Here is a 27,419-nt window from a genome sequence, read left to right on the forward strand (position 1 = left end):
TACTATAAAATTAGAGAAAGCGAGTAATTTGTTTTCTGTTCTTCCTGTTGAATTCCCCTCCCCCATTTCAGTGTTGGTGTTAAAGGAAAAAAGTGACAGCGTCATCTTGTCTTAAGTACAAGCAGACAGCAGTGGGAGCTCTGGTGCTTCTGATTGTGGGAGCCCCGATTCCTGTGCTAATTATGCACAGTTCACTTATTTTTTTAAAATTACTTTCCCCACTAAATTGGTCAGTTTAGGGAAGCAAGCACTTGGAATTGAGTGGGTTTTTTTATTTCAAGGGAATAATCGGTGAATATATATTGATATACACAGGAGGTTTCTCTCACACTCCAGTGTTGATAGAACTTTTTTTCCAACTATTAAATTTTTAACATCCCATTCTTATTTTATTATAGAATCACTTAGGTTGGAAATGGCCTGTAAGAAGGGAAAGTCTTTAATTCAGAGTTAATAAGTGTTTATGCATGAATTTGGTCTAATCTCATTACTCTTCATTCAGAAAGCCTGAACTGAATTTGGAAGTGTTTTATGTTGAGGGTAGTGTGTAAAGATTGCAAGAGATACTGCAACTTAAATTGTCTGGAAGTTCCCTACATTGTAGTGAAGGTGCAGACAAAGTCATATTAGAGAGAACTTGGAACTTGGGACGAAAGTAGTAGTTTTTCAGTACAGGTTTGAACAGGAGGTAAAATGCAGGTGTGATATAGGGATCTGAATTTCTGGCTTTCAAAAGAGTGTTTGGGCAACGGGCCTCTTAAAAGTCAGGAGAAAGTAAACCTGCACTCTGTGAGATTTGGTTGGATTTCATTTGAATGAGTGCATGTTGGCGGTTGGTTTCCTCATCCACTCCTGCTGTAATTTACTTCTTTGATTAACTGAAGTCCATTGCCAAGCAGTCAGTTAAAGATTAACAATAAATGCTAGTCACTTTGCTTAGTAAATCTTCATAAAATTGAACATCTGAATTTAGTACATCTGTGAATTCTGCAGTTACTTAATTTTTGATTAATTAATTGAGGTTTCACTCACATCAAGATGATGTTACTGATGAGTATGCATGTTAAATATTCTTAAAAATAAAACTAGAGTATTTCCAAGCCTGTATTTAGACAACAGTCATTAATTATTTGTGACCTGTCATCAAAACTCCTAAGATCCAGTGTCACTTTCTTCTCTTTCTCCCTTTGTAGGTGTTACACTCTCAGTCTCGGCATATTGATGTTAGGATGGCTTGTGTAGACTATCTTCGGAAAAATAGGGAGAAATTTGAAGCGGTGAGTGTTCTTGTTTTCTTTGTGAGCATGCTAAAAAAAAAAGAAGTTACTTTATTCCTTGCACTTTTTTATTCTACTGTTTGTGATGGTATTCATCATAGCTAAATACCGGTTGGTGCTTTTTAAAGTGAGTGCTCTTTAAATTAATTGGTACATGTGTGGTAGTAACTCATTTTCATGAGCCTGGAGAAAGACCCGTGTGCTCCTTGGACTGGACTGATGTGGGGTGGGAGATGTTTTTAATGCTCATTAAAAAAGAAGAGCAAATTTACTTAAATAAAATCCAGATTTTGGTAGCTTCACTATAGATTATTAAAGTATAATGCTTATTTTAATAAATGTCATAGAATGTTCTTATTGTGGTAATTAATTGCTTTTACAATATAAAAGGGATTTAACTGATGAGATTAGTGTAATTTGTTTCAGGGTCTGCAGTTTGTTATGCATTGGTACTATAGGGTTTGTTTTTTTTCCCTAAACATCTGTAAGGAAGTTTTTCATCAATCATGGATGTAAAATATTTTGATATTGATCTATATTTGGTGACTGTCATCAATGTTAATATTAAAATATTCTTTTTTTTCTTTCTTTTAAAAGAGCAGTAATAAATAACGGTGCTCCTTTTCGTATTTGTGTGGGTTCTGGTATATATGCCATTTATCTAATTTCCAGGATAGCCAAAACAAGAGTATGTGTAAGGATTTGTTACAAGAGGATTATTACTCAGCTCTCTGTTTCTGTTCCAAATTTACCCAGACCCAAAATAAAAAGATGGTTTTAGGTGCACGTTGGCATAGGGAAGAGATGGAAAGCTGGAATAAGAGTGTGTGTCTGTGCTATAATTTCTGACAAAGTGCCCTATAGTCAAATATGACTGATCACATAAAAGTGGAAATTTTCAGGAATTAGTGACATTAAATAGAGTGAATCTCTCTGGGACAATGCAGCTCTGACTTGACTCTTTCCATTTGCCAGGGCTGTTGGCTTGTTTCCGGTCCATCTCAGGACTTAACCAACTCTCTTGCTATTTTATTTATTTTATTTTTTTTCACTGCTGACTTTTTAATCCCTTTCTTTCCAGAATTACCCTGCTCACTCCAATATCTGCTTCTCTGCTACTTTTCTCTTGTTGCATTGTGTAGTGTTTTGAAATACCATGCCCTTCTTGATGCTTAAGTGTACGTTGTTTCCCATCCCCAATTCTGGCATCCTCTCATCCAAATGACTGCTTTGTCAGCCTTAGCTGGTTTTACTATCTTGGCCTCTCTCCTCCAAACTCCTGCTCTCACTGTTCTTTCTTTCCTCAGACTTGATCCAAGTGGTACGACCTGTCCTCTGTCCACCTCTGCAGTCCTTCTGAAAAGTCTCCTTTTTCAATGTTTCATGTAATTTTTTAGAATAGATGTTTCATGTGGAAGGTTGAGGTGTTCCATATCTGTTCTCCTTTCCCGGTGTTCTTCCTCCCTCGGGTACCTCGCTTCAGCTCTGCTGATCTCTTTTGCTGCCAGTGTTTCTTACTATACTTTGTGTTTTCCATCTGGAATACAGCACTGTTATCTTATCTCTCTTCCAAAAAACCCCAAGCGCCCAAACAGCCTAAAACCAACAAACGCCTCTTTCCCTAATCTCTTAGTTCGACTATTTGCTCTTCTCTCTGTCTGTTGTAACCATTTCAGCTTGAATGTGTGTCTCTTTTCTTCCACTGATACTGCTATAACCACAGTTTCAGGTGTGTAACTACCCTCTTCATTTCCTTTCTCATCCTTTCTTGAAGTGTTTCCTTTAATTGCTGCTGACTTACATTTATTATTTAACTCTTAAGTTTCTCGTGAGAACTTTCTGGTGCCCTTCCTTTCTTCCTCGATACTTCATCTTTACATCATTTAATTTTGACACAAAAAGCAAGTGCTGACTATGATCATGTTTTACTGATCCACCTTTTTAGCTTCACACCTGATTGCTTCCATCTAAATTAAAAGTTTGGGCCAGACTTTTTGATTCTTCTCATGAGCAACACGGTCCAAAATGAGGTTCAAAATGGCTAAAGCAGAACTTTTAATCTCACTACTCCACTCAGTTCTTGTTATTATCTTGTAGCTTAAGTTTGTGAAGAGATTTGTGTCTTTCTTTGGACCTCTGTGGATCTTTATTTTAACTAAATCAAGCAGATTGTGACTAAATAGAAAATTTTAAATCCAGCCTCTCTGTGGCCAGGATGGCTGAAACAGTTTGAAGTTGACATGTCTGAATTACTGCAGCATCTCTCTCTGTTCTTGAAAAAACTTTGAGTTTGCTATACTGTATTTTATCACTGCTTTCATACTACAGGAACGTGACTCTCATTCCTGATTGTCCATTGCTGCCTGTTTCTTTTAACAAGATACTTGAATAAGCCCACACATGTTCTCTCTAGTGATGCTCTGCATGCCTGGGATGAATTGCCCCTAAACATCTACTTGACAGCATCTTTGCTTCCTTTCAGATTTCCCATTTGGCTGCTGAATTTCTTTTTGGGGTTTTTTGTTTGTTGTTTTTTTTTTTTTTTTTGGCTTGCATGATGACTTCAGAAGCTGCCTATGTGGTTATTTTCTGCAATGCAGACCTACATGTTTGACCTTTTATTCCTTCATCTCTACATCATTTGATACGTAGATTGTAAAGCTTTTTGAGGGCAGGGTAGCCTTTCATTTCCAATGGTACATTCCCATTGGTAAAGTGGGCATAGACTAGGGATTCCATATGCTGTGCTAATCAAAATAACTAATTACTGCTGCTTTTCTTTTTAATACAGTTCATAGAGGGGCCATTTGAAGAGTATTTAAAAAATTTGGAAAATCCACAGGTACGTTAAACTCGATTTGTAATAGAAAGCAGTACTTTTATTGATGTTGACAGGTAATTGGAATTTTTTTTTTCCCTCAGAAGTATTTTTGATTGAGCTTTAGAGGTCTTCGAATTACATGAATTTATACTTTTATGTGTGCACTCTACTGTAAAATGATTTGTGGAATATTTTTTTCATGTCTTGTTTTAAATCTCTCGCTCAGAATCGTATCCAAATATTTTTAGCCTCTGCAAATGCCAAGAAACAGCATGACTGACTTTTTCTTCAAGATCCCTGGAATAAAGGTCTGAGAGTTTAGGTGATACGAAGACAGTTACTCACGTAAGGGAGATTATGAACAGTGGCTTCTGAAGGAGATACTGATTTGAAGATAAATTATTATAATAATTTTTATTCTTATTTCCCCCCAATTTGATTTCAGTATTTTTATTAGGGAGTTGACAGTTTGAGTAAGGCCTGAGAATTTAGCTTCAAAGTTCATTTTTCCAGTTCATCTGTAGCTAAAGGCCAGCAAAACCTGACAGTTTTGGAGGTAGAGAATAACATTTTTTTTAAAAGCACTTGACAAATCATTTTTTTAAAAGCTAGACTGCTAGTTGTTTAACAAAAGAAAAAAAACCCTAATACTATTATCAGCTTTCAGAACTGCACCGTTTAATGGTAAATCTGCATTTGTGTGATTGTTTTTAGTTCTTTGTGCTATCCAGTTCCATTGCTAGTTTGGGGAAAAGTCCCTCTAGCTTGTGCCCCTTAACCACCTTACTGGAATAGTTATTGTTATTGCAAAAAACCACTTACAATCGAAGTATCTTGGCTGAACTAAGTGTTCATATGTTTATTTTGAACAATGATTTCTTGCATCTCTTGATCTAAGCATGAGGAGGTATAATAATTGTGTGCTCGTTTGAACTTTGTTTTCTTTTGTTTTCAATACAGGAATGGGTTGGACAAGTAGAAATAAGTGCCCTTTCTCTTATGTACAAGTAAGGAAACCTTTAAATATGTTTTACTGAGATCAGTTGTTTTGTTAGTGAATCAGTTGGAATAGCAAAGATAGAATTGTGTTATACTATGGTTCTCCAGAAAATAATGAATATGCTTTGAAAATTGAAGCTGTCAAGGGATTAAGGAAAAATAGAAAAGTGAGCTTTGAAAATGACATTTGATCAGGGATGTGAGTACAGGCTTGTGGCAATGTCATGCATCTCACCTGCACAACCAGTTGTGGGTAGAGTTGTGCAGTTTGTATTTTGTTAATTAAGTAAGGATTGGTCAGGGGCCATAGTTTGACCAGTGGTTAAGAAAAGTTTTGCTATTTTTGCATAGATAAACACTCCTCTTGGTGCTAAAGAATTTTATTTTGTTTTTATTGAATGTAATCTTATATCTTTTAAGATTTATCTTTCTTCACAAAGTAGTGAGAAACAATAACTGGTCTCTAATTTCTGTGCAAGGGACTGAGGAATGTACAGCATCTTTGCCTTCTGCTGTTTGTAGATCTGTTAAAAATTCAGTATTTCAAAATGTTTACTGTAAATTAATGGCTTTGTCTTTTGATGAGACAGCTGATAAGAGGAAAGAGTCAATCAAATTAGTTAAGTATTGCTTTTGGGTACTTGAGTGACTGCTAAGTGTGGGAAGTTGCATGCAATTCACTGCATTTTATGAGGCCAATGGGACAGAGCTGCATGTGCTGCAGGGGTGGGGGAGGACTGGACTGAAAATCAGAACAAAGTTTGGCTCAAGAGACTTAGTGAGGAGGTCTGATGGTTAGATTTAGCCACGGTGTAGAGGGATGTATCTCAATTTAAGTCAACACAATTGCATGCTTAATTATATCAGAGCCGATGGTCGTGTTCTGTTGAATTTCTGGCCATGAGAAATATGTTCTCATAAATAGAAGCAGTTTATTTTGAAGTCATGCACATTGGTATCCAGGCCACAGCTGATAAATGAATACAGAGGCAAAGCCTGGTTGATAATAGTGTTTTTTTTTTGTTTGTTTTTTTTTTTTTTTTTTTTTAATTTCCATTGGAAGCGTCCAGGAGGGTTTTGTGGTGTAGATGGAAGTATGTGTTCACTGCAGAGGTGAACACACAAGAATAGTTACTGCCATGATTGTTTTGGGAAGACAGGCTTCTATTAAAAAGGCAATTTGGAGTCTCAGTGAAAGTAGGAATGGTGATGGAGGTAGGGGGAAAGAGTTGCTTCCCTTCCTCCATACTGGCAGACTGAAGGGAAGTGGAAGGAAGAATTTCCTGTTCTGTTCCAAGTGGATAAGTAAGAGAATTTCAGACTTCTCAGGCAGAGGATAGAAATTCAGTTTGAATAGGTTTGATTTCACTTTCACTCTTCAAACCTGTCACAAGTATTGGTTATCCAGTAAATTTTTCTTACCTCCCTGAGCTATGAAATTCTTATCTCTCAGAATTGCCTTTTCTGAGTTGTTGTGAGAAGTCTCTTTTTTTAATCCAACAACTGTGAATATACTCAGTCATTTTGCAAGACTGATGACACTTTTGGCTGTGTGAGTAAGGAAGAAGTTGAAGGAAGTGATAGGTTGCTAAGCAAAGAATTCAGAGGGATGATTATGGAAAAAAGAGAGAGAAAATAATTAAGTGTAAGAGCATGACAGATTGATTATAGCAGAGAAATCACTAGGTGTTTTCTGTGGCTATTGAATTTGACTTGAATACCCAAATTTTTATTGATACTATTTTTAAAATGAATTCTTAACTGCTACTTTTTTTTTTTTTCCTCAGAAAAGATTTCATAATATACCAGGAACCAAATGCTTCTCCTTCACGTGTAACAGAAAATGGCTTTTCTGATAAGGTAAAAAAAAAAAAAAAAAAGGCAATTGTGAAAGGCTGAATTAAGACTACTTTATAAACAAAAAGGAGTTGCACATGAGATTTATTAGTCAACACAATGAAGTGTTCTGAGAATTTAATTTCAGCAAATTATTTTGTACATATTTAAGGCAGCTATTCTGTTAATACATGTAGTACTTCTTCTTAAATAGATGGTATATATTTTGGGCATATCTTCCTACTAATCTAAAATTCTGTAAAAATCAGTTTTCAGGTGCTAACTCACAACCACTACCTACCACTGTCTTAAATTCTTTTTGACTTCTGTTTAAATTCTGTTTGGTTTAAAGGACATCCATGAAACATTTTGATTGTTTTATCAATACATTGAGATCCTGAGAGATAACAAAGCACATGGGTACCTTAAATTGAATTTAAAAGGTAGTGCTTATGAAAAATCAAGTGAGATGCAAAGCCTAAAATGTCTGTGTGGGTTTTTTAATAGGTATTGCTGTGCTTCTCAAATGGAAACCACTATGATATTGTTTATCCCATAGAGTATTCAGAAAAAGCTGCGCTGTGCCAGTGTAAGTATTATGTTGGTTAGTTAAAAGCATATTTTTACCAAAAATCTTAAGTTATCACTGTTAGATTTGGGGAAAAGTATGAAAGCTTATTATAGTCATTCCTTAGAAGCTTAGTTTTCAATTTGAATTGTCAATGACTGTATGATTCTGTGAGATCTTGAATTCTTGCTGTGTCCTGATTCTTGACAAGGCAGATTATATACCAAGAGGAGAAGATTTATCTGCCTCTTTGAATGTGGGTGGTCTAATGTCAACAGAAAATGTTGGTGTGCTGATTAATAGAATTGTCTTTGGTCAGCATTCTGGTTGTAATTGTGATTTCATTCATGTTAACAAACCAATTGTTTGTGTTAAAATTATCCTTGGACATGTAACTTGTCACAGGAATTATGAGGTTTGCATGTGCAAAAAATAACTGTGGATTATTGTTTGCTTTACTAGACTGCAGAAATGCTTGATCGTTTTGATTGAAGGAATTTGAAATGCATCTGTAATGGTGGTATAAAGTGTGATTTCCCTGGTAGCTGATTTTGCTCTCCCACTTTTTCCTCCTCTTCCCCAGCTCTGCTGTATGAGTTGCTTTATGAGAAAGTATTCGATGTGGATATAAAGAAAAACATAGCAGAACTTAGTGCTGTTGGAGGGACAGGGGAAAGTAATGGTAGCAGTGAAGTATCTGCTTCGGATTCAGAAGATGACACCTACAGGTATATGGGATTTAAAAGTTAACACAAGATGCCTGTGAACAAGACATGTTAAATGAGTTTTCTGAATTTCTGGTGGGTAGTAGAATCTAGTCATTTACAAATGACCAAAAAAAGAAGCACAAAGAGGTAGAGTTAGAAGTGTGAAAGAATGCAGTGTGTAATCTTCACTGTACCAAAGGACAGGCTTCTGGCTCCTCTGTTTTTCCCTTAGTCTAGCTTTGAGTCCTTTTACATAATGGAATATAGTCATTGCAACATGTCCCTCTTCCTGTTTAAAGTAGCAGAATCCCCTGGGAGAACTGTCAGTGTGCCAGTCTGGCATGGTAAACTCCATGAAAATTACTTGGCTCGCTCTTGCAACTGAGGAGAGTCACAGGAATCTAATCCAGCTTGAGTTGCTTCCACATCTGGGGACTGAAATGCCTGCTTGAGAGGAAGCTAATGGAGAAATACAGATGTAGCTTGCTCCATTCTGTCCTTGATCTTTATGAAGTGGGTTTGCAATTCTTTTTGCTGGACCTGGGTGTTCTGCCTAGCTTTGGGATTTTGACCTGATTCTTCTTGCACAGTAAGAAGTGCCATTTTTGCACTTACATATTGGCAGTTTTTCTTTTGTTTAATGTGATTCTTAACCCTGGCTTGTATGAAATGTGGAGATTAGGCTGTATTAGTGGATCATGTTCCCTCTTCCTGCTCAATGTCATTACAGTCCTTTTTGGGGGCTCTGCTGTGTTGGCATGTGGCAGAAGTAGTTCTTTGAGCTGTTGGTTTCTTCCTCAGGTTGAAAACAACAGAAAGGAAGATGATGGAAATCATCACAGAAAGAAAACCAAGTTGTGGGAAAGGGATTAACTTTTTGGAAAAAAAAAAAAACAACTAGGGAATGTTGCCAATTAAAATACAAAGTATTTCTGCCTCAGGGAACAATTATTATAGTTAAATGTCAGAGAGCGGAAACCTTTATTCCTTTCTGTTCTTGAAGCTTTCCTGGGCTTCAAATGCAGTGGCCTTACCCTGTATCTGTGGGATTCCTAAGAAAATACACTGCTAACCTCCATAGCACCTTTGGAAATAAGGTCATATACTCACTTGAGGCTATGGAACTCAATATTCTTGATTTAAACCGTGTGTCTTACAATGCAAGAGGTGTGTGTGGGGGGGTGTGTGTGTGTGTGACTCTTGACCTGGTTAACACAAATTACAAACACTTCACTGTGTTTATGAAGTCCTAAATTTTTTGCTTGTCCTAAAGTTGACTTCAGCTTGTTTCATTAACTAGTTTTCCAGAAGATTTTTTTTTAATATTATTTTATTAATATAAACTTTTCAGTTATGTTGTTATTAAATGTAATAGTTTCGGGAGAAGTTAATGTTGAGAGTTGCCTACAACTGTTGTAGGGAAAAATACTTGGACTTTCTCTTTGTGGAAAGCATTTTTCCAGTGATGTCAGGTGTAGAAAATAAGAGTAAATTAGAGTGCCTGATGAATATTAACTAACAGAGTGGTTTTTGGTTTGAGGGTTTTTTTTGTCTGCTTTTGCTATATTTTCCAAAGATTTTAAGAGGATTTTTTTTGTCTCCCTTCACTTCCTCCCCCCCTTTTTTTTTTTCAAAGTGACAAAGAAGTCACCGCGTGCAAGATAGACTTCCTAAAACTTGTACTTAAAACCAAAAACCTTATTTCTGTATCATATAAAGTTTAAAAATGTAGTTCTTACTGTAGACAGCTTTTTCACTTTTAGAGATGAAGATGTTCTGTGGTATGCTTATTGTGGGGAAAACATGTAGAGGATGATAGTTTCAGTATTTTTGTCCACTTCCTTAGATGTGTCTTACCTGATTTCCAGACCTTATTAGTACTATAACTCATTATAAAAACATAACTTGCTACTGTCCTATTGCAGAAGTAAAGCTACAACAGTTACTGATATGAATGGAATGAAATCTCTTTCTGGCAACAAGGTAATTTATCTGTTGAGATTTATTTTCTTTCTAATAAATTGTACTCTGCTATATTTCTTAGTATTCAACTTAGTTCATGAGAGAATCTTGGGTTTCTAGTTCTCCTAACATGTAATATCTTAAAAACTACATATTTCTTTGAAAAGTAATGTTTACTTTTGATGTGGTGGATAGTGTCCTTTTTAAAGCTGCTTAGTTCTTAGTTTTATTCTGGTACGGTTAAAAAATCACCATTTAATTTTTTTCTAAGCCCTTTATGCTTTATGTTTTCTCAACTTCTTAATATTTCAGTTTAAAGCTTGAGCACTGTGATTGAAAAATGGAAAACTGGACATCTTTATGCAGTTGACCACTTAGCACTTTGTTCTGTTTCATACAGCACCTGGAGAGCAATGGGAATCCTGCCTTGTTGGTCGTACCTAAAAAGGTTCTTAAATCTCTCGATCCATTGGTTTACAGAAACATAGAATATGATGTTTGGCTCCAATCCAAATTGGGTAAGTAACTGCAGACTTAAAATATGCAGCTTTGGCAGGCTGATGTGTGAAATGAAGCCCTCTTGAAGAGCACTGATGCAAATGGCAGTTTGGGTTTAGGCAGTGGTCTTCCTCACACGGGTCAGTGGGCAGATTTAGGGCCTGAACAACTGGTTTGCATTTTAACTGCATCAAGAAAGTAACTCTTTTGGTGTATTTAAACTAACAGTATATTACTGCTTATGTCTTTACAGATCAGCAAAAACAAGATTTCTCTATTGCTGCTGGCATGCAATACTCCGTGGGAGATAAATGTAAAGTAAGTAGTACTGAATTATAGTTTACAGACACATTGCCATTTTGCTCAAGATGCCCACTTACCCTCTTTGTTAACTATTTTGATATATATAATTGCTACTTTCTGAGTATTCTTTGCTTATGTCTTCAAGCAAGGATGTACTTGTTGTTTAGTTTTTGGTGGTGTTCATGACTTCCAGCGCACAAACAGAAAAGGCATTAAAGAGAACAACTGATCAGTGCCATTTTACTCCATTAAAACGTCACAAGGGGAACTTGAAGAGTTTATTTATTGAGATGACTGTGGACCTCAACGTTAAGCATGGAATCGTAGTTCCATGTGTTGATGTTTGAACCGGAGATAATGATTACTGTTTGTAAATTGGCTTTGATAAAATCTCAGTACTTTCCAGTAGTGGAGTAAAGCACATTTTAGTTCCCGCAGATCCTGAAGTTTTGAGCGAGCCTTCCTCTTAAAGTGTTCCCAGTGTGTTACACAATTGTTCTTTAAATTCTGTTAAAGTTTGTAACATGTGTTCCTGCTTAAGAAAAGGTAAGGTTTGCCATTAAATTCTGTAGTACTCACATTTTAAGATTAATCTCCTTAGGTGGGTTAATTAAACTGGTACTTGGCTAAGCCATGGTTCTTTCTAGGACATTTGACCATCTATTAAAATTATTAATATTGATGAGAAAATGTTCAATTTGGCTAATCATGCAGTATGGGGGCTCTTCCAGTTTGTACTTTCTTATTTGTGTAATGGAATTAACCATAGTGACTAAATTGCAGGGTAAAGACATCTCTAAACTTGAAAAAACCCTCAACCACAACATAACCCACGAAACCACAAGCTCCCAACTTCCCCCTTCCCCCTCTCCAAAGAAAAAAAACAATCTAATGCTGAGTTGATTATTTATTGCTTAATAGTACAGGCTTAAAATTTGGATTTAACTCCCTAAGGCAGTTGTCTTGTGTAGTATTTACTGAACAGTACAGATAGAAAAAAACACTGGTAATTAACATACTCTCTCTGTCAAATCTTAAATCTGTGTGGCAAGACAGAAAATATGGGATAAAACATTGGGAAAAAAAGATGAAGTAAATAGTGAAAAGTAGAGTTGACCAGGTTAATACAACTGGAAAGCCAAATACTGTAGCAGAGTATTAAGAAATTTATTTTATATTTAACAGAAGATTTTTAAGAACACAATGACAGTCAAGTAACACTATGATCATATCTAATAAACGTTTTTTGGTTGTTTTTAAAAAACCTTCTGAAGAATAACTTCAGAAGTAATTGATGTTCATTATGTCCATAATTAAACTAAATTTCACTGAAGTGGATTTCAACAGGGGAAAGCTTTGAGTTTTATTCTAAGAGAAAGTGTTTTCAGTAAAGCTGAAAAGCCTTGATGCACTGATTACTTTTAACTTTCTCATATGGTTTTGGAAAGCATATTTCATTAAGTAGTGTTCCCCAGCAAGCTTTCTGTTTGTTTGTGGGTTGTTTGCTTATTTGTGTGTGTTAGTTTTAATGGTATTTTTATTTCTTTTTGAAGAAGTGATAGGGATTGAAGATTTGCTTTTGATACATTTACTGAATTCTGTTTTTTCTCAGGTCTACTATTGCCAGGAGGAAAAGTTCTATTTCTAACATTGTTGACATTTTAAAGAGTTGCCTCCTCTCATTGTCATCTTTGGAGCTAAAGCACCTTTGTTTTTTTACTCTTTTCCTTATAGGTGCGCTTAGAGCATAATGGGAAATTTTATAATGCCCACATTCAAGAAGTTCATTCAGAGAGTGGGCCAGTTGTTGTATTTGTAGAAGAGCTTGGAGCAAAGTAAGTGCTTAGTCTCTTTTGAGAAAGACCACCAAACTAAACAAAGCATTACTTCAGTTCAGAGTTACTTTCAGCCTTTGTATCTGCTTCTTTTCTTAAAGCAGTACTATCACAAAATGGTTAAGAAAACAGCATATTAAATGAAGAAGGGGAAAAATTGATTATCACTTTAAAATCCTTTCTGTAGCGCTAAGTAGTCTGAGTATTACTTGCAGAGTAGAACAGTAACTATGTTAGTAGTATTTTAATTTTAGGTTTTTTCCACAAGATTCCACCCTAAGCAGATTGACACTAGACTAATAGGATGTTGTTTGTTGTACTTTAACTTGTCACAAATCTAACATCTGATAATTTTCATGTTAGAAGGCTCATCAAAGCACTGAGCTTCTCTGTTGGTTGAGTAGCTCTGCCTGATTTCGTAGAGTGCCAAGTTGCTGTTTAGATCAGTGTGATCTTTGCCTTGCCTTGGAACAAATTAAGTGTTTAAAGTTGCTGTTGGAGGTTGCAGATTTCATGGTTTTGGTTGTGTGGGGTGGGGGGTTTTTGTTTGTTGGGGTATTTTTTGGGTTGGGTGGAGGGCAGTTTGAGGTACCTGGAGCTCTGCTGCAAGTTCTATGACTTCTAGGGTGGAAAAAACCACAGTGGAGTGTAGTTTGGGAAGAGGAAGGTTTTTCAGTCGAGGGAAAGAGAAAGGTGCTAATTAATCTCATCTGAACTTCTTCATAAATAAGAAGAAAATAAGTGTAGTGAGATCTGAAGATTGTCTTACAGTTTGAACCCTTTTTAAATTGAAATTTAACCTGATTTGAATATATAAATAATATATAAATAATGTGTAATAATATATAAATAATGTAAATAAATAATATATATTTTAATTATATATAGAGATAAAAAATAGAAATAATGTAAAGAGTTTTTTGGGCATCCTACAGCATCCTCAGTTGAAAATGCAGTATTTGCTCTGGGATATACACCACCCATACAACGTTTTTCAATCTTGGCATCTATTGCAGTGTTTGTAATAAATTTATCTGGTATATTGCTTTTTCTGATCATTCTCCTTTTCTGGCTGCCCTGAAGACATTATAATATGCACATTACAAGCAGCTGATAATTCTTTACTAGATAAGCTTGTGCCAACTTACTAGTTTTATGTAAAAAAAAAGAAAAAGAAGACAGTTTGCTCTTCTATACATTGCTTGAGTGTAATCATAAAGGCAAAGGACTTTGAATGCAATGTTCTCAAAAATGGCATGATCTATGAGTCTTAGGAAACATGTGGTATTACTTATGCAAGCCCAGGTCTTTTCTTGAACATATTTTTCTCTCCGTAATTCCCTGTTTTGTAGGCATGCTGTCTCACTGAAGAGCCTTAAACCTCTTCCACAGACCTCTCCTATGGAGGGCTGGAACACTGTGCCAGGGAAGAAGATAAAGAAGTTTTTCCCAACGTGGGGGCAGAACGCTCAGCCCGGTAGGACTGTACCCGTCTTTGTGCGGCAAGATCTTCTTTGGCTGATGTTTTGTCTCAAAGAGCTTAAAAAAAATGATTAAAAGAAGTCTTATCTGTTTTGATGCCATTATCACAGATGCAGAGTGCAGAGGGCCAAAGAATCAGAGCAAGTCAATAAAACCCCAGTCAGCACTACCTCCTCGACTTCAGCATACTGTGGGAACTAGGCAGCATCAGTTCTTGTGTTCTGGACCCCAACCTCATCAGACCTCAACTGAGCAAAAAGCTCCAGGCAGGAATCCTTCCCAGTCTATAAGGTAAAACTGCAGATAACATCTTCCATAGCTTGAACTCTAACTGAGCTCCTGGAGGCCCAGGTGCCTGCTTCAGGTGGTTCCAGCATACATTTTTGAAGTATGTTGGCATTGAATTCTTAAGAACTTTTCCAAGTCCTTAAGAATACACACAAGCGTAAGAAAAATATTTTTTTTTTCTTGCATGGTAGCATTCCCCCTGGAAGCACTGTCTACAAAGTTGCATTTTTTTTTTCTTGGAAAGTGGATGTTTTTGGTTTTTTTCTTTTTGGTTGGGGCTGAAGTAATGTTGCATGTGATGCTTTTGGGGCATGGCAAAGGTCTTCCCTCAGCTTGTGCTGAACCTGTCATAGGGGAGTGCTTCATGTTATGACTGATCACTTGAAGGAGTATGAGAGCAGCATTTTGCCTGCATTTGTTGGGACTGATTTTTTAATTCAATGGGCTGCTGTAGCAGAGTTTCTGATGGCTATTTTTCCTATCCAAAAGGTTCTTCTCTACTTGTCTACAAACCTAAACACTTCATGGTCTAATCTGTCACTCTTCTGTATCATTAACTCCTTGTAGAAAAAATGGAGCAAGGGGTCTTGGGAGTCTGCCACATGCAGCATTTTAAGGGCAGTTTTCTTTCACCTGTAGCCTAAATATGAGTATCCAAAAAAGTTTAGTTAAGTAATTCAGAAAGCTGAAACAGTGATGTTAATTTTGTGTAGTGATGCTTCAGAAACTGAAAATTTGTAATGCATTTTACTTTTTGTTGTTGTATTTACAGCAATCTTCTTCCCCAGCTTTCTCTTGTATGTTCATGGGTAGCAGATGGGGGATGGTCAGTTCTCAGCTGGCACAGAAATGCCTTAGATGGCTTGATGTAGGCATTTGGTTTTTAACTATGGTCTAATAATTGCCATTTGTTATAAAGCCTTTCAGAATTGTATTAAAATGAATTGTGGACAAAATAATTTCTTTCCCTTCCTTAAATTTTATGCATATGGGTAACCTGCAGTTGGCAGAAAGAGATCTGCTGTATGTGGAATCACATAAGCAATGCTTATATAATTACCCTGAGCTTGAATTGTGTTTGATATTGGGGAATTTCTTTGTCCAAGTGATGGTGCTTCATTTTTTTCCTGTACAGGAAGGCGGAGCGGGAGAGAGCTGAGGATCTGAACCCTGGCAGCAGAGATTGTAACTACTTTGGCCTGTCTCCAGAGGAGCGCAGGGAGAAGCAGGCTATAGAGGAATCTCGTTCCCTTTATGAGATCCAGCAGCGGGATGAACAAGCTTTTCCTGCTCTTTGCAATGTATGCTTCTTTTCATTGTAATTAATAGTGCATTTCCCATACCTGTCCATGAACCTTTAATTAGCAATTGGTTTGCTGTGCTTGAATTACACTGCGATTCAAAAATTAAGGTTATTTTCTTTGCACTCACTTTCTACGTAGGGATATGGGTATCTACAATGCTTTGTATATTAAAGATAAGAAATATACTTAGTAGTTTACGCTGGGAATAATTAACATCCCACACACACAGTTCTTTTTTAAGCATGTAAATATGGTAGACATGTGAGCTGCTGCAGCTGTAGGCTTTTTATTTCGTGTTCCTCCTGTGTTTGGGAGGCTCTGCACTCCCTTACAGTTACTTGGATGTTGTCTCTTTCATGTATGGTGGGATCAAAGTTCAAGGTGAGGACAGAACTCGCTCTGGAATACAGTTTAATTTAGCTGAGAAACAGCTGAGTAAGATGGCACCAAGCACCACAGTATCAGTGACTAGGGGGTTGTTTCCTATTTGTTTCACATAAAACCTGTTTCAATTATGACTTTTTTTTTCTAGCCTGAGAACTTATTGATGTGAGAACTTACCTGGTGTCTTGTGTAATGCAAATGCTTTGTCAGACCTGCTCTCTTTCTGTCGTGGAGCTGAGCAGGCTTCAGTGGACTTCCCTGAGTCTGAGGGAAGGATGTAGCCTTTAGATTTTTGAGAGATTATTGTATTGATGCAATTTTTAATGAGAGCGGATTGGAGTCTCAGTACATCAGGGAAGTGAGCAGGTCCTGTGGGTGAAGAGCTGCTCTCTACATAGACTTGTTCTAGAGATGTGTAGGGCTTTTTGGATTTAAATCCTAGGACAAACAGGAACAAAAACGAGGCTGGGAAGAATGAGCAGGTGAAAGACTGAAACTAAGGGACAGAGGTTGTTCTCTCCCTCTGAGCTGTAACAGTTTGCTGTATTTGCTCACCTGCAGGAGGAGAATGTGATTTCTTTTTTTTTAAATGAATTATTGTCTGAGTGAAACAGTTTTTGTCATGTAAGGTAATGACATGAATGCTTTTAAAGGACACTTCGCAAAATTTAGCAGCTAATGAGAGAGTGGATGAATCTGAATGATACTGATCAAGACTGCTGCCCCCTCCCCTTTCTGCCTGTCACAGACATAAATATGTATCACGAAGACATAATAGTAATGTATCAGATGATGGCAAAGTCTCGTTGGACTGATTTACATAAATCCGTCTTTCTGCTTTTGTAAACCTCCTTAGAATCAGTCTGTCTGTCAGGCTGCTACACAGACTATGGATAATTTAAGCCAGAAAAAGTTCTCAAATAATGAAAGAAGAAACAGCAAGTGGACAGCAGAGGTGGAAGAGCAGAAGGAAAAAGGTAAAAATAAATGGTTTTAGATTAAGGCGCCTTTTTTTTTTTTATTTGCTTGGTTTTGTTACCAGCCTCAGAGCTTATTCAAGATAAGGCATCTCTTTAGTCAGTGAGGAGAAAATTATCATAAATAACAGTGCCAAACTAAGCTAGGCTCAAGGTAGCAAAGGTGTGCTTTGTGAAGAAAGTACGTGTTTTCCTGCTTTGTCAATGAGGCTGAGAGAGCAGGCCCCTCACTGGGATTTTTGCAGTAAATGGGAAGAGGAATAAGAGAAACTAGAAGACTTATCAGAGCTACCCTAAATTAGATCCTTTTGAAATTCTAGAGTGTGTGGCAGAAAGTGCCAGTGGGAGGAGCAATAGGAGTGCTTACTGGAGTCAGATAAGAGAGAAGCAGGTAAAAGTATTCAATGTGGCATGGTTAAGAATTAGCATACAATGGCACAGAAAGGGGAGAAGCTGGTGTACAGAAGAGTTGGAAAAAAAAACCCCTCTTTACAGTAGAAAGATCTGCGACACGCACAAAATTTTGTTTGGGTTTTCTCCCTCCCCCAATCAGTTACGACACACTTTAGCTTTTCTCTTCATGGACTCAAAGCTCTTCCTCTTCTGTGAGGAAGCAGAACGTGGCAGTAATAGATGAAAGTTTAGCTGTCAGGAGGTAGTTAGTAAATCTTTGCTAATTGTAACTGATAGTGTTTGATGGGATTTTTAAATTTTATTTAGGTTTTAATTTTTTGTCCTGTCAGCTTTACCATGACTAAAAACCAAATTTGAGCTTGGCTTCTTCCACTCTTTTTTTTTTTTCCCCTGACTAAATAAAACTCAGGCTCCTTAGCCTTCTTACAGAAGTTGCTCCTTCCCTCCATTTTTTTTAAATTTTTTGTTGTGTTTCTTTATCTCTGGCAATGGCATGTGCTAGTCCCTCTAACAACATGTAATGCTTTATTGAATGGTCTCACAAGGACCAATCTTGCTTATTTTTTGTTCTCCAAATGTCTGAAAACTCGTTTCCTTTGAAAAGTTTCATCAGCAATACCAAAAAGAACGTTCATGGTAGAGAAAGCTCTTTACTACAGTGTCATGATGGATTTGGCTGAAGTGCATGGCATGTCCAGCTTTCTCTGTTTTTGTAATACTCAGGATTGCATTGCCTCTTGTGAAATTTGGTTAACAATGCTATGGGAATAAACTGTACATCCCTCTGAGTATTTAGAGATTCCTGTTGGTGCTTGGGGAATTGGCAGTAATTCTCATAATCAATATTGTTTTAATTTACAGTGTTGTCTAGTTGTGATGGTGCAAGTACTAAGCTTTAAAAAAATACATATCTGTTTAGTGGCTACTATAAAACTTATGGGCATGAGTTTGATTGACAAGCAGTGGTAACCAGATTTAAACATAAACCAGAATGTGAAGAACTTGTACAAATCTTATGTGAAGATTATGTTGCAATTATTTTTTAACACCGTTTCCCCCACCAAGGTGTTTGCTGGTGCTTGAGAAATTAAACTTTCTGCAGCAGTCTGAAAACTTTTTAGATATTTGGAACCACTGAAACCTTCTAAACTGCTCTTTTCCTCAGTCAAAAGTAGACAAGAGTTTGAGCTTCTGTTATCTTAACACTTGAATATGAAAATGCAGATCAGAACATTTTCACTTTAAGCAAAGTACAAACATACTTCTGTTTCATTAGGAGCCATTCAGGATGAATATGTTTGAAGGGACAGCTGTGTTTCATTCCTGCTTCCCTCAAGCATCACTGAAATGGTTAACAAATATTAGTAAAGAACTGTATAGCTTGGAAAACCCAGGTTGAAATAGCTGCTCTGTCACTGTCCTAAGAACTGTTTGTTTTAGGATGCTTTGATCTTTGATAAAAATAGAAGTTTTCTGAAGTAATATGTACTCAGGTGCAGGTTTGGTTTTGAAAGTTTAATTTTGGAAAGACAAATTTTAACTGGCTTAAGTTGTGATAGCCATAAGTGGTGTAATGGTTCATTTACTAGGTTATGTCTTGGTGTTGCAGAGTCAAATTCCAGGCAGATCCACTTAAGTCAGAAGCTTGAGCCAAATTCATCTGAGGTAATCTTAAAGAAAAGACCAAATTTTTTTTTAATGTTATTGCTTCTCTGATACATGATTAGCAGAGCAATAGCTGCCTTTAGAGCCGTGATTGCTGCTGCTGCTTTACAGCTTTTAAAGAAATACTCCTAAGTTTGGAGGCTTGTATTTCTGTCAGCTTTCCTCAGCCCCTGTAACCCATAATTATAGTCTTTCTCTGCAATCTGAGTTCTCAAATCTGGGCTATCGAGAGAACTTAAGAATCTGAATTTGTAATTGCTTAGTACAGTCTGTACTTTCACTATAATGGGACCATAGAAGATTTGATGTTTGCTAATAGCTACTGTGCTAACAGACCATGAGCTCTGAAGTTCAGTGAAGATTTATGGCCCCTTGTTGGCTTTTAACCTTTGCTGTCCTTTCAGTGAGCAAAATGTCACACTAGTATAATAGTGATCGGGTGCTTAGCCCACTTTGTATGGAGTGTGGTTTACTATTTTTGCATAACTCTTTGTAAAGTTAATCTTACTGTTAGACTAGCTGTGTCTGTTGTTTCTAACTTTGCTTTAGAAGAATAGTCAAGATGAGAGCTATCCAAAAGCTTCGTCTCCTTTGGAACAAGTAAAAACAGATTCTTCGATGCTTGCTGAGCAAGTAAGAAATGTTTGTTTGATTTCAAAGTTTTCCAGTCAGGAGACTTCAGACAAAGGGGAGCTTCATCACAGCCACGTATGTATTGCAATACTGGCTTTTAATTACCTAGTCATTTCTATGGTGATAATGCTAAAATTTCGTATTTGCAGTTAGGAATCTGTTATGTCCAACATAAAGAATGTAAAAGGACAACCCGTGCTAGAAAAGTAAAAGTATATCTATTCTCTTTCCGAGAGAGGGGTTATTTCAGATCTTTCTACCAAGTAAACTGTGCTTTTCGCTTTAAATTCTTTGCTTTTGCCTTTTCAGGTTTCTCCAAGGTTATTGGTAATGGTTTGTGAGGGTGGCTTTCCTTTTGGGTGGGAGATACTTGAGTGTAATGCTTGTGGGGGTGGTCACAGCACCCATGGCTGTCTGTGGGACGGGCATGTTCCGGATAGAGCTCAGGATCTCAGGTCTCTTTTGACACATCACAAGTTAATACTTTGCTGTGGTGATGGTGGTAGTCTGGATAATACTGAGTCATCAGTTTTGGTAGAAGTCAGGCACACCGGGGGTCACCAACAATGGTGTGCTTTTAGAATAATTTCATGTGATTTCTTTGTTTTCATAGAACCTGACGGAATGCGTACCGAGCGTAACTCCAACACCCTCACCAGTCTTCTCTGAGGTGCATTTACCCCCAGCAGTGCCTTCTGTACCAGCCATCGTGCCAGCTTGGCCAAGTGAGCCAACGACCTATGGACCAGCAGGTTTGAAGGAATATTAGCATAAATCAGAAACTACTAACCCTGAAAAATACTTTAACTGCCTTACTAAATTGAAGCTATCTCCAGGAGACACTGCCTCATATAAATTCACATTCCAAAGGCAGTCATTCATAGGAATATAGCTTCTCACTGCTAAAAGCTAGTGAGAGTTCTGTTAAGTCTTTGATAGCCTGCATGTACAGTTTGCTTCACTCCCAGCCTGAAGGTGGAGGAGGCATGTGTACTCAATTCTGTTTTTCCTCTAAGTGGGATAGCATTGAGTTTTGAGGATCTGCTTAAGGTAGAGCACATTGTCAGCATGTTGAAACTTGATACATGTTTTTGTGCTCTGTGTCATATGTAATAAGGCTAAGGACTCAGCTTGGGGCTTGTATGTCTGGAACTAATGAGATCCAGTTGGACCTGAGCTGCAAAGTCAGTATAATGGGGTTTTTTTTTTGTGCTGTGCATATCTTTTGGTGTGTGGAATTGGCTTAGATTCAGTATTGCCCATTAGATTAGCTGTATTTTCTCTCACACTGCTGTGTTTCTGTACCAGGACTGCCTTTCAGATCAGCATACTTTGTTCACATTATACAGTAGTAATCCTGTCATACATAACTGTGTCTGTGACAGAAGATGCACAGCCCGGTAAACTGAGCTCAGATTTAGAGTTAACTGAATTTCAGACTGTAAATGACTAGTCAGAATGAGAACTTCAGGAATTCATATAAGAGTTTCAGTTCCCCCCATTTTTCCCCTTCCTATTCCCTTCTGGCATTTGTAATTTTAAAAATAAATATGGGAACAGTTCAGCTATTTCTGGAAAGCTTGGCTTACGTCTTTCTTTCGGAAAACTATTCTCTGCATTTGGAAGCTTGCTTTTCTGCTGTCATTTTGGCTTGTGATTATATATGTATTGATGCATTATATATATTTCTTATATCTAAGTGTATCTATATGTATATATGTTGGGGTTCTTTTCCCCTCTGTAGGTATTCCATCCCAAATACCTGCTTCTTCGTTGATGCCAGGACCAGCAGCGGGACCTGACTCTATTGTATCACAGGCTCAGGTAACATCTGCTTCAGTTGCTGGAGTTCCTGTGTGGCTACAAGCAGTTAACCAGCCTTTAATGCCTTTGCCTCAGACTCTGAATCCTTACCAGGATCCGCTCTATCCCGGATTCCCTTTAAGTGAAAAGGGAGAAAGAGCCGTTGCACCCTCTTACTCCCTGTGCAATACTGGGGAAGACTTACCTAAAGGTGAGAAGGAAGGTCTGGGTTTTATACCATTTTTCCTAATAGGTTTTCTTTTCTTAAAATGTGGATAAAGGCAGCTTGTTTTGGTCCCGTTGTCAGTCCTTGTCAGAAGATCTAACTGTTGTCACTCTGTGGTTTGGGATGTGGGAGGGGATATTGAATAGAGCTGTAGCTCTTCAGTTCACACTGCCAGCATCCTGACTGTTTGAAGTGGTCACACATGGAAATCTGATATGATCATTTTGTGGTTCTTAGCTTGACCCACTGTAACTTGAGGTTTTCTGAGTGTAAAGAATTAGCTTTGGAGAACTGCTTGCTGATACAGTGACAGGTTTGCTCATGTAATTTAAAAGCTTGGAAGCTGTTGAGTGTTTCTAAAACACAGGTTTTGGCATACTACAAATGCAAGGTATGCCCATAAAGAACATCTCATGTCTGACTGCATGGTGGTTTGTTTACTGAACTCTTTCTTTGTAAAATAGAGGTTCAGTTCCACAGACTCTTAAAACTGAAATTTAAATTGCTGTTTTGTTCTAAATATCTGAACTGCGGCAAAAAAAACCCCCAATGAATCAATGAAAGACATACAAGCAGCAACTTAATACCAGTGTTTGCTACTGAAATGGAACTTCAGGGAGGGACTAATTTTTGTATCAGATGAAATATTTTAGGTCTTAATAAATCTTTTTTCTGGCTTTTTTTTTTTTTCTTTCTAGATAAGAATATTCTTAGATTTTTCTTCAATCTTGGCGTGAAGGTAACTCTTCAAACTTCATTATGTTTTTTTGTTCGTAATACCATAAAAATTGTTTGTAAATGCTTGGTAGGACTTCGAGTGCAGAGGTTTGGTTGCTGCAGGCTCTACATTTCAAGTCCATCTTTAATTTGAAATACTTTATTTTCTCTTCTGTTAACTGGGATTCCAGCAGTGGTCCACAGTGCAGTTCAAGTCAATAGAAATCAACTTTATCTGAACAATAGTGAGAGCTATTGGCTCCCAGCTGTGGCTGTACAGTCAGCAGAATGTGCTTTACAAAATCACAGATAAATTGAGTGTGAAGAATCCACTCTTTTGGATGCAGGGTATAGGGAAAGAGAAAATGCCCTTGAACTTCAACCATGGCTGTGTACTGGCAAAGCCACTGCAGTACAGATCCCAAGATCTTTCCCTGGGGACACTCCCTTAAATAACCTGCATGTCTGTCCTTTCTGCTCAGGTTGATGACAACAGTATTTTACTTTTAACCCTTTCAGTAATTATAACAGCAGTTGATGTGTAAATGTGATGCAATTCTGTGTGTGGCTGGGGAAGAGGCTCATCCAAACAATCAGCATTTTCCATTACTTGGCAAGGACTAGTTGTTTGTTTAGTTTCTCCTTTCTGCACATAAAAATGTTCCTTTTTTGCCTTCTTACTCCTTCTGTCAGGCAAACAATTTTGAACAAGGTGCTGAGAGCTTATTCCACATGACTTTACCCATAGCAATGATTCCTTGGTGTGTGAGCATGGAAAGAGGAAAGGTTCAGCACAGTTTACAATGTAAATTTGGTAACTGTGCCTACTACAAGTCTCTTTGCTAAACGGGAAATCCATAAGTCATTAATTAGCAAGTGTCACTGCAAAGTATTTAAACAGCATGTGTTTCATAAGCTGACATATGTTTGGGACTCTCCTTACTGGTACTTTGGATTATCTGGGATCTAGTCTGTGTCGTTCTGGTGCTCCAGCACCATCTGCTGGCCCCAGGACCACGATCTAGTGGCTGTGCTCCTCTGCTGGTGTCACAGGGTACAGCACACCCAGGAACTGGGTTTCTGCATTTCTCTGTCTGCTGGTGTGGTCCCAGTTCCTGCCCTGCTGTTATCCACACCCTGCCAGCTGCATATTCAGAGGGAATGGACTACTCCCATGGAGGGCAGGTCTGGGGAGGCTTTTCAGGATAGTTTGCTCCAGAGATTGTTTCTACAGATGCTGGTTCATTAACATGGAAGTAGAGAAAAGGGAAGGGGACAGACACATTAGTGTTGTCAACATGGCTTGTGTTCACTACCAGCACGGGAGAGGTTGCTGCTGAAAGGGCTTTGTGTCCACTGGTGACTCACACCACTAGCTGGAAAAGTGCACTGGATATTCTAATGAAACCTATACCCTAGCTTTTTGGGAGGGCTTCAAAAAAAGCTGATCTGTGGGTTATGTGGATATATATGGATTTCAATCTACAAATAGTCCTCAGGGAAATAATCTAACTTTGGGTCTCAGTGTAGTCTTTTTTTGTTTTTTTTTCAGTGAAAAGATGTGTATGGTATGGCTTCTTCTTGTTTTGATCATTATGCCTTTAAAATTTCCAAAGCAGACTGGTAGAATGAATTGCCAATTAATAGAGTTGATTCTGGAAAATGAATTTAAAATGTTTGTCTTCAAATGCATAGCTAAAGCTTGACTTAATAGCACTGCGTTTAATTATATAAAAATTGTTACTTAAGTTTTCTTACTGGTCATAACTGTTGTCCATTTCAACTGCATTTGGAAGGAATCAAAAAATAAGAACACCATCCTAGAGTCCTAGGATTTAGAACTGAGGGCACTGTAAATAAAATTATCTTTTATTTCCTATAATTAACTGGTTCAAAATGGTAAATGACTGGTGTGCTTTTATGTCTGTCTGAACGTTTAAGAGACCAAATAATTGATTTTTTTAAAAATTTTTTTCCCCCTGCTGTCTTGCAGGCATACAGTTGTCCCATGTGGGCACCCCATTCTTACTTGTACCCCCTGCACCAGGCCTATTTAGCTGCTGTTAGAATGTACCCCAACGTGTCCCTCCCCGTGTATCCGCACAACCCCTGGTTCCAGGAGGCTCCGCCGGCTCAGAACGACAGCGAAGCCGCGCGACCCAACAGGCACTTTGGTGTTCAGAGCGAGGCCAGATCCAACGGCCAAATTCCACAGGTTGACAGCAGATCTCCATCACTGCCTCTGATTATACCCACAGCTCAGGTGTCAGAAAGCCAAGGACAGGTCTGCGTAGAAGCGGAGAATCCAGCGCAAGCTCTTCATGCAAACTATGAGGAGTCCCTGAGAGGGAAAAATATGTTCCCGCAGCCACCCTTTGGACACAATCACTTTCTAGGAGCTGTTCCAATAGCACCTCCTTTCTTTCCTCACTTCTGGTATGGGTACCCAGTTCAGGGTTTCATTGAAAATTCGGTAGGGAGACCCAATGTTGTCATGTCACCTGAGGACAAAGAGGCAGCAGCTGGCACCTCTGCCAACATGCACGTGGGCAAAGAAAGCAGCGCTCCGGTGCCCGGGGTGAACTGTGCAGAGCAGGTCCTGAAGAACAACAGGAGCAGTGGCTCCAACACCGTCCCGTTCCCTGTGGCTGGTGCAGGCAGCCAGTGCAGTGCCCCGAAAGACACTTCAGCCAGGGCACCTCAGCTGGAGCAGACTTGTCCTGCAGCTGCTCCCAAGCAGAAACCAGCTGGGCAGCAGCACCGCGCTCCGCAGGCTCCGCAGGCACAGGGCACGGAGAGGCAGCCGGCAGCGCCCAGCTCTCAGTCATCGCTGGCAGAGCCTCCAAAAAACGAACTGAAAAACAGCATTCCCAGCCGCAAGGAGAAGACTGGTAAAGGTAGGGATTCCAAGGGTGCTGGTAATCTACAGATGGAAAGCAGGGCACAGAGAACGAGGGAAGAGAGTTCCGAGGATGAGAGTGAAGTTTCCGACATGCTGAGGAGTGGTAGATCCAAGCAGTTCTATAACCAGACTTACGGAGGAGGCAGAAGGCCTAGACTGGACAGGGGTTATTCCAGCAGGGGAGGATACCAGTTCCAAAGAAATGAGGAGGCCTGGAAAGGACCACCTGGCAGAAGCAGAGACGACGGCTACCAATATCAGCGAAACTTCAGAGGGCAACCGTACCGGAACGACAGGAGAAGGGCAGCACTGGGAGATAATCAGAGGGGGCAGCAAGCATAGAGTGAGTGGATAATTGAAAAATCTGAAATGCAAAATGTAATTTGAAGTAGCAGTTTAAAATCTTAATTTCTTCTTAGTGAAGTTCAAGGATACGTTTAACTTTTGGCAAATAAAGACTAGGAGGACGTGAAGTCCTAGCATAGGGTTTTTGGGGGGATTTTAGAGTTTGTTTGGCTTAGCAGTTTTTCCTCAATGTCAAATTAGAAAAAAAACAATATAGGTTTAGTGTTTTGGTAATTTTTTTCCCCACAAAGGTTTGCGTTTGTGATAGAAGATGGATATGTACGTTTACTAGAGTGACAAATTATAGCATTTGACATGATCTAGATTCTAAAATTGACAATAACATTGCACCAAATATAAATGTATATTTTATCATACAATGCCTTAGTTCTGAACTGAGCTAAAGGAATTCTCAGCCTACTGCACTGTTGTCTCTGATATGCTTCCAACCCAAAGGCCTTTCATCTCAAAAAGAAAAAATATCTGTCAAACTTGAATGTTTCTCTTGTGTGTTACACGTATGGCAGCCAGCTAACCCTGTGTCTTAGGTATGTTGTATATAGTTCTTTTCATAATCATAGGGTATATTTTTGAATTTTAAAAAGCATTTATTTGGTGAAATCAAAATCAAGACGAGCAGTCAAGAAATACCTGTGTATGAACTGATAAGAATGGCTGTTTCCACCATGAGTTCTTCTTAATGCTGGTGTGACTAGAATGGTGCCTATGCCAACTGAATAATTACAAAGACAATAAAAATGTAGATGCTATGCATTTCCAAAATAATTCTGCATCTGTTATAATAGCAGAAGTTTTTTTAATGCCACTTTAACACTAATGCACTGACAAATCCTAGATATTTTGTGAGGAGATGCATAAAGTACGTGTTACGTTTTTTTAAGTTTGTACGATTGAGCTACTGTTCAGTATTCCTTTGTTGTTGCACTGTTGATGTTCTGCATGTACAGCTCCTTGCTGGAACTACTTTTAAAAGCAAGATGGGGACTCTCTGTGTGCTCTGCTCTTCCCTACAATTCAGAAGAAAGTGGCTTCTGCCTTATATTTTTACACTGTGTCAGAGTTCTGATGCTGTTTCTTCTGACCCCGATTACGATCTCCGCAGTGTTCCTGTTGCCTTTGCCGTTTGGATGTTCAGCTGTCCAAACCTGGAGAGTGCAGTGTGCACGGTATTCACTCAGCTCCGTTGCTCTGTAAAATTTAACTGTTGTGTATATTTTTATATCTCTGTATACAGTAGTGTAAGTGATGGTACCCCTTCATTCGTGTCTGAGATTGTGCACCCTTGGTGAGGAAACCAGAGTGATAGTTACATGGTGAAGAGTTTGTTTTCAGATGCATGCTGTGTATAAACCCCTAATAAAAATAAATGTTTGTCTTTTCACTTTCTTTCTAAATTATATTTACATTCTTTAACCTGTTGCAATGATGTTAAATGAACAGTTGTTTTGATAG

General features: G+C 38.2%; 1 protein-coding gene across 4 annotated transcripts; it reads left to right on the plus strand.

The window, feature by feature from the left end:
• Positions 1–1,195: 1,195 nt before the first annotated feature.
• OTUD4 (OTU deubiquitinase 4) lies at positions 1,196–27,348 on the plus strand. 4 transcript variants are annotated; one of them, XM_017820106.1, is made up of 21 exons: positions 1,196–1,277; positions 4,069–4,119; positions 5,059–5,105; positions 6,885–6,957; positions 7,441–7,522; positions 8,085–8,229; positions 10,134–10,191; positions 10,571–10,688; positions 10,922–10,986; positions 12,706–12,806; positions 14,159–14,283; positions 14,399–14,579; positions 15,712–15,877; positions 17,121–17,241; positions 19,265–19,320; positions 19,870–20,028; positions 20,567–20,705; positions 21,698–21,777; positions 21,853–21,967; positions 22,681–22,721; positions 24,693–27,348. In XM_017820106.1, the coding sequence occupies exons 1-21, from the start codon at positions 1,230–1,232 to the stop codon at positions 25,941–25,943; spliced, it is 3,222 nt and encodes a 1,073-aa protein (XP_017675595.1). In that variant the 5' UTR covers positions 1,196–1,229; the 3' UTR covers positions 25,944–27,348. The 4 variants fall into 4 exon arrangements, with proteins under 4 accessions (XP_017675595.1, XP_017675592.1, XP_017675596.1 ...); XM_017820103.1 differs by having other exon boundaries at positions 21,698–21,967; XM_017820107.1 differs by having other exon boundaries at positions 19,870–19,953; positions 21,698–21,967.
• Positions 27,349–27,419: the final 71 nt, after the last annotated feature.

The sequence above is a fragment of the Lepidothrix coronata genome, unplaced genomic scaffold, assembly GCF_001604755.1.
Source record: "Lepidothrix coronata isolate B3197 unplaced genomic scaffold, Lepidothrix_coronata-1.0 Scaffold79, whole genome shotgun sequence".
Classification (NCBI taxonomy): domain Eukaryota; kingdom Metazoa; phylum Chordata; class Aves; order Passeriformes; family Pipridae; genus Lepidothrix; species Lepidothrix coronata.

Excerpts from the sequence above, each read along its gene's own strand:
- OTUD4 (XM_017820103.1), top strand. The coding sequence starts at position 1,230 with ATGGCTTGTGTAGACTATCTTCGGAAAAATAGGGAGAAATTTGAAGCG. Across the intron at positions 5,106-6,884 it reads GCCCTTTCTCTTATGTACAA|AAAAGATTTCATAATATACC; the intron begins GTAAGGAAACCT and ends TTTTTTCCTCAG. Across the intron at positions 10,192-10,570 it reads AATCTCTTTCTGGCAACAAG|CACCTGGAGAGCAATGGGAA; the intron begins GTAATTTATCTG and ends TGTTTCATACAG.